General features: G+C 41.3%; 2 protein-coding genes across 2 annotated transcripts in view; both read right to left on the reverse strand.

Annotated features, from left to right (window-relative positions):
* LOC138043087 (vesicular glutamate transporter 2.1-like) overlaps positions 1–7,500 on the reverse strand; it is an 88,449-nt gene that overhangs the window by 41,773 nt on the left and 39,176 nt on the right. The window lies entirely within an intron of this gene.
* Positions 1–7,500, reverse strand: part of LOC138043099 (melatonin receptor type 1C-like) — a 30,610-nt gene that overhangs the window by 276 nt on the left and 22,834 nt on the right. Inside the window, exon 2 of the mRNA XM_068889222.1 lies at positions 1–911. This exon is cut by the window's left edge and continues 276 nt beyond it. Coding sequence (XP_068745323.1) covers positions 1–893 — 893 coding nt within the window. The 5' untranslated portion in view covers positions 894–911. The remainder of the gene's footprint in view (positions 912–7,500) is intronic.

Here is a 7,500-nt window from a genome sequence, read left to right on the forward strand (position 1 = left end):
AGCCAATAGATGAACGGGTTGATGGTACTGGACAAGAAGACAACGAAAGTGGAAACTGTGAAAACTCGACGCGGTAAATATCCGCCTCCTGTAAACACGTCTATGAAGCCGATGACAGCTACGGGAAAAAAACATAGGATGAAACCCAGAGTGGCCTTCATCATTGTCAAGGTAGCGCGAATTTCCCTCCATTTTCTGTATTCCTGATCTGCTCGCCGCCGATTGTCGTCCATCTGGGCAATTTGGTGGTTGCTTGATCTGATAGCAAAGAAACAATTAGTGTAGCTGAACACGATGAATCCCATAGGTAATCCAACGAAAACAAGAATAAAAGGAGTGGTGTAGGTCATGTTGACGTCGAATGGGTAAATGCAGATTGCTTTTCCCGGGTGAAATACATAATAACCCCATCCAAACAAAGGAGGGACGCTGGCCATGCTAGGTAAAAGCCACAGCAAGGTGATTATCACCATGATGTTTCTCCTGGTAAAAATAACTTTGTTAGATATCGGGCGACAAACTGCGAAGTAGCGATTGACAGCAATCGCTGCCATGTTTCCCCTTGAAACTATGGTAAAATAGCATAGAAGACATCCTTGGAAATCGCAGACTACCGGGCCAAATGGCCATTCGCTTGAGATGAGGACCTTCAGGGAAATTGGCATGACAATGATAGATATCAAAATGTCGCTCACTGCCAAGCTTGTCACAAAGATGTTTGGAAGCGTGCGAAGGCGGCGGTATTTGCAAACAGCGGCACAGACGATACTATTACCAACAAATGCAATGATGATAAGGAATGTCAGAATCAAAGGCTCCATTATCCTTGATGCGATGCTGCGATTGAACAAGTCAAACTTCAAATTGGGATATTCATTCAAGGAGGCAGCCATGAGGCTCTTTAGCTTCAACTGCAAGAAAGACGGGAATGATGTTGATTAATTACTACTTAAGGTAAATCTATCGTGCCCGGTATGGACACAAAACGCCAACAAACTTGATTGAATACAAATTGAATAGAGCGCAAGCAAACTTGATAAAATGAACACAAAGTTAATTAATGGCACCCGAACTTAATGAGAGGCGTACTAGATATAAAACTTAATTGGTTACAAATCGGTAAGGACGGTACAAGGACACGAAAAAAAATCATACAAATTTTATAATAGGCTAATATGCAGGTAATGTAAGTGAACTTTTGACTGGCGCCAATATTTATGCGAGGGCTCTGCAAAAGAGAAAGCACTTATATATAAACGCCCTAGGCACTTTAGTTAGCCGAGCCTGCTGCATGTCACCTCGAATCTCCGAACAGAATCGTAAGTAGCTTAGTTTTACAAAGTAACGTTCTTTTTATTGTTTATATCTCTTATTTAAACTTGAACGTACTTTTTTTTCACAGTTTGACCATAGTATCCGTGCTATAACGTACAAAAAGATTAGGAGAAATAAAGTAACCGAACGCTTCACACGAAAGCGCGAAACAGTCAAAAAATCTCCGAACTGAATGTTACTCAAGCGGCTACAAGATCCCGAAGAACAGCATCGTGACCCAACGATATTTTTCCAATAGCAACTGATAGCCCAAAGAGCGATAGACCGATCCTGGAATGGGCTGATCCTTCGAAAGAAATACCCTGTTTTCAAGAACAATCGACTGCCAAAGTGCGAGCGACTGACCGTTCGATTCGCGAAAATATAAATTATCGGTTCACACCTTACATAAAATTTCAAAGCTTTACAAACTCCACATCAAAGATCAAATACTAGGACGCCAAGCGTTGAGTACGGATTTCAGTTGAATTTCTTGAACATTTTCAATTACTTTAAAGGTTATCGCGGTAATTATTAATTAAAGTACTTTAGCGTTGAGAGAAGAAATTGAAATTGTGTTAGTGCTGTATTTTCGGTTTCCGAAACTTTCATTTGCATAGTTGGATTATTAAAATTGACTGAAAATGCCACCGAAAGTTAGCATTGAAACTCTCGTGAGAAAATGAACAATGCGGTTGGAATCTTGTATGAATTGATCGAATAATTTAAAACAGTTTTCTCTGCAAGGCCGGAACTTGAAAAACGTGAAGCGGTATTTGGTTGAATAGAATCAAAGTACAGAGCTATAAAAAGGCAGCAAGAGGCAACACGCCGGAAGACGAACCAGTGTTAACAAACAGAAAACTTGGAGACGCAGTCAAAAATGATTTTTTTCTGGTCGTCCAAAAGTATTCGGCCTATCAAAGCAAAAATCAACCACCAAAAGTTCCTGATCACACTGACACCTTGAAAACTATGACTTCAGCAGTTCAGAAAATGGCGGAAACTCTATGGTCAAAGCCTACCGGCAACCTAGAAAGGTTAACAGTTCCAAACTCAGATAAAAGCCGAAGAACGTACCAAACTTGGAAAATGGAATTTACCCACTACATGTCAAAATACGGACAAGACAAAGACGAGCAACTTCAAATATTTCGGAAAGCTATGTCCAAAACTTCCTTCTGGGCAGACCAAGTCAAAACATACAAAGACATTGATCGATCCTAGGAAATTCTTGATATGGAATTCACGAATAAGCGTGAGCTTATGGATAAAGCCAGTTAAACCTGGCGCGCTACGCCCCGACAGTATCCGTGTACGTACTAAATATTATGGAACACAATGGCTGTTCCGTGTTAGAAGCTTCAGAAGCTCCGTTTTTCATGTCTCAGCTTCTATCTAAGCTCGACCCGAGGGACAACACAAACTTTGAACGACAGATGCAAACGACGAGTAAGGAAGAAAATGTTTCAAATCTCATAACCTGGTTACACCAACAGTCAACATTTCGATGTAGGGGTAAACGAGACACCGACAGCGAAGAAAAAGAGCGATCAATCTGAGGAACAACCAATAGAAGGGCAGAAAATAATGCTGTGCCATGTGGAGAAAAGAAATTTGAAGCCTCAGAATTCGTCGAGATCACTTTTGCCTCGCCTACGGAGGAAGACATTAGGAAAGCCCTCGAAGTTTACACCGTTAAAAGACCATATAGCTCTGCCAAAACAATCACCAAGGAAGCTGTTATTCTCATTTGCAATCGATCTTGGATAAGCTGTATCTATCCGGCGGAACGATAGACCTTCTTATCGATGCCTTCGTCAATATCCATACCTTGTCAGGAATCCCAGGGGAGCCGATAGCCAAACGTAACTGGTCTGGTTGGTATGTTCTAGAAGTTGGTTCAATGAGCATTCAAGATGACATTAAGAAATTACTCCCACAAGACACCCTGGGAGTCAAACCAACAGAGCTGTGTACGTGCAGTGGGAACGTATCGCGTGAAAACATGTTTGTCAAGTCACTCTCTAATTGTTGCAGCAGGATTGTGCGTGACATTTTTTGTGTGACCGTTTTATTGTATTGCGGTGGTCTGGACCTAGCCGGGTCCCGGATGACCACGCGAGTTTTACCTGTGGTGAATCGTTTCCGCTGAAGGTTTTAGTAAGACAGTTAAATTAAGGTTTCTCTACGGTTTACAGTATCAAGGACTCTATTGTTTACGGATTAAGGATTCTATAAGGTGTTGCAAGGGTATAAGGACACAGATGTAAGTTTTTCTGTTGATTTAGAGTGATTTGTTTCTTGTTTTATTGTATTTTCATATTCGCCCCGTGCTCGCTTTGTAACGCTAGGTTTTGTTGCTTTCTTATAGTTTTCGTTACCGCGTTATTGCATCATATCATCGTATTGCCGCTTCGCTCATCGCTTCTGAATCAGCTATTTGTAAAGGAAATCAGTGGTAGCAATCAAGACTGCGTGTAAATGAATTTCTGTGGATCCTTCGAATAAACTGAGTTGTTGTTGTATGTTATATGGCTCGTCGTAAGGTCTTAGTGTAGCAGCTCCGCCTGTACACTAATTCAACTGCATTAGTAAACAGACGAATTCAGGTTAAGATGCCTTGGAATCAAAATGGACCTTCCACACACAGTAATTATGATATTGCGCCGAAAATAATGCAGTCTGCTGAGAAATTATTCCACAGAAAATATTGTTTTGAAGTCATAGATAGTGAAGTCCAAAAGCTGTTGGATCAAGACTTTGTAATAAAAGTTCCCGTGGAGGAAGCTGACCATAGCAAGCCCGAATGGTATCTGCCACTGCAAGCCGTCTTTTCCCCAGACAGAACAACCAAAGTTCGCCTGGTATTTGATTCGTCATCGAAAGGCCACGACGGTCGCTCCCTTAACGATCATCTCGAAAAGGGCGCCAATTACATTAACAGTCTTCCCAATGTGCTTTGAGGCCTGGCTGTGGAACGAAGTGGCGTACTCGGGAGACGTCCGAAAGATGTTCAATCAAGTATTAGTTCACCCTGACGATCAAGTTTATCATAGGTTCTTGGCTTAGATTACATTTTGGAGACAAGACAGCACCAGATATTGCAACAAACGCTAATAATAATAATAATAATAATAATAATAATAATAATAATAATAATAATAATAATAATAATAATAATAATAATAATAATAATAATAATAATATAAGAACAAACTACATCAAAGCCAGAATCGACAAGACTCAAGAGAATGACCTGTGCAGAATGTGCCGTCAGGCATAGGAGACAGTGAGCCATATAGTGAGTGGGTGCTCCTAACTGGCACAGCAAGAGTATAAAAGGAGGCACGATAATGTTGCAAGGGTGGTACACTGGAACTTGCTGGAGAAGTGCGGCTTTAGTCGAGTAGACAAATGGTTTGAACATCAACCAGAAACTGTCCTTGAGAACAACGACTACAAATTGCTTTGGGATTATAACATCCAGACTGACCACCAAATTAGTGCAAGGAAACCCGACGTTATTAGCAAGCAAGATCAGGCGTGCCAAGTTCTAAACGTAGTAGTCCCAGCTGTAAAGGCCAAGGAAGAGGAAAAGCTAGAGAAATACCAGGACTCAGAAAATGTGGAGTGTCCGAACCCATGTGCTTCCAGTAGTAATTGGGGCACTGGGAACAGTTCCAAAAAGGCTTGAAAGTAACTTAAAGCGCATTGGCACCAACACTTCTATAGAACTAATTCAAAAAACCGCTCTTCTTTGCACAGCAAGAATTCTGTGAAAGGTTCTGGAGCGATGAAAGCCATGATAAAATTTGGGTTTCCCTAGGCAACTTGTTGTTGCCTGGCCCCCAAGAAGATAACCCGGATCCAACTTTTGGAAAAGCCGGTGCTAAATACATAATAACAATAATAATAATAATAATAATAATAATAATAATAATAATGATGATGATGATGATGATGATGATGATGATGATGATAGGACTTGTTGTCCCCATAACCGTCAAGTTCAGAATCGACTTGCAAGAATTGCGGAGTTCGGGGCACACTTGGAATGAAATATTAAATCATTTCAGAGAGCATTCAACAGCGGTGGTTGGAAAATGTACAGTCCCTAAACCATCTCTTATCATTTCAGTTTCATCCCAAGATAAAACCAAGCAGTGCCGTGGGCATGCCCCATATTCACGGGTTTTCTGATGGTGGAGAGCAGTCTTACAGTACAGTCATCTTCTTGAGATGGAAACTTACAAACAGTAACTACCGCTGTGTTCCAGGCATGACAAAGGCATTCGTCGCCCCTCTGAAGAAGAAATGCATCCCTAGGTTAGAACTGCTCAGCTGTTTGGCACTTTCACGAATTTATGATGCATGTCTAAAGGTCTTGGAATTTGCCAACGCTCAGGACTGACAAAAAATCTTCTGGGTTGGTTCTTCGACCGTTCCAGCCTGGGAATTCAGACCATTTTTATCCTCCAGAATGGCTGAAATTCAAGAGATAATGGGTGTTGATCAGTTCCGTTACATTAAATCCAACATTACATTAAATCCTGCCGAGGCTCTAAAGAAAGGAATCGATCCTAGGTGTCTCGAGAATTGGTCCGAGGGCTCACCTTTCCTGAAGTTGCCAGAGACAAATTGGCCAACACCCATGATACTCATAGAGATGACCTTAAAGTTTTAAAAGAGAAGAAAACGTTTCAGAGAGAAAAAAAGGTTGGAAAACATACCGTTGCCTCAGCTGAAGTTTATCCTGAATTTGATTATCAGAAGACCGAGGATAATCCTCTCCTTTCACACCTGTTGAAAACATGTTCAATTTACTCTAAAATGTGGAAGACTCTAGCGTATGGCCTTCGTTTTATTCAAAACACAAGAAAAAAGATCTTGAAGTCTGGACCTATTTCCGTTCAAGAAGTGAAGGCGGGAAAGCTCCAAGCTTTCAAGTGCAGTCAACTTCACATCGATGAGGCAAGTTTAGATAAGAAACTGGTGACGAAAAGAGATGAATAAGGCTTTCTTCGAGCTCATGGACGACTTGAAAATGTAAGATTCTCTTCCAGAAGAAAATTAGAGACCCTGTGATCTTGCTTGGAAGTCTTCCCTTTGTGAAGTTGCTCCTACGCGACCTGCATGAGCGACGTGGTCATTGTAGCCACAAGAAGTTAATTCATGACACCCGAAAACGATTTTAGATAGGCATTGAAATTCGCAAAATGGCTAAAACAGTCACCTCGAAGTGTGTCCTGTGCCGAAAACTACGCATGCAAAAAGCCTCGGGCAGCGGTTGGATTCCCTGCCTTTGCAAATACTGCAATGGATATATTCGGACCAGTACACATAAAACTCCGCCGGGAAACTCTGAAAGAAGAGTAAGTGGTAATATTAACCTATATGACAACACGAGCAATCCATCTGGAACTTGTCACCTACAAAACGTCAGACGGGTTTCTTATGGCATTTCGATGATCTAGTTGCCTACGTGGTTACCCAAACGTTTGCTAGTCAGATCAGGGAACAAATTTCGTGGGTGCTCAAACTTACCTACAAGAAATGGGAGTGGAATACACCTTACGCAAGTCACCAGAATGGAATTGTGGAGACTCTAATTAAGTCGGTCAGACACGCCCTTAACTCGACTTGCAAGAACCAGGCCTTCTTTGAGGAACTATGGAGAACATTTCTGTCAGAAATTACGTACATGGTAAATGGAAGACCACTGTACCCCAGTTCCGACGATATCTGGGAAGCGCCACCAATTACTTTGAAAGACATTCTCATTGGCCATGATAACACTCTTCCGCCACCGGAATCCTCGAATCTCCGAACAGAATTGTAAGTAGTAATCAGCCATTTTATTACGTGAACGAGGAGCTTATTGTGTTTGACAGCATAAGTTTGTAAGCTCTGCCTTTTACAAAATTTGAGTGCATGTTGTTAAGTTTGCACACGTTTCATGTCTTACATGTACATACTATGTCCATGCCGGCCACGGAATAAAATCCATTTGGGCCTCAATTCTTTTTAAAATTCCTCCTCACCAACAAGTAGTAGCTTTGGTTCGAGGCTCATGTGGCATGTTGTGGCCGAAATATTTGATTTTAATTGATTGGATAGAATGCAGGAGTTCTCCCTTACCATGAAGTATGTCTAGCTCTGTGTCATTTCTCATTTTTTACTTCC

The sequence above is a fragment of the Montipora capricornis genome, chromosome 3 (genome assembly GCF_036669925.1).
Source record: "Montipora capricornis isolate CH-2021 chromosome 3, ASM3666992v2, whole genome shotgun sequence".
Classification (NCBI taxonomy): Eukaryota; Metazoa; Cnidaria; class Anthozoa; order Scleractinia; family Acroporidae; genus Montipora; species Montipora capricornis.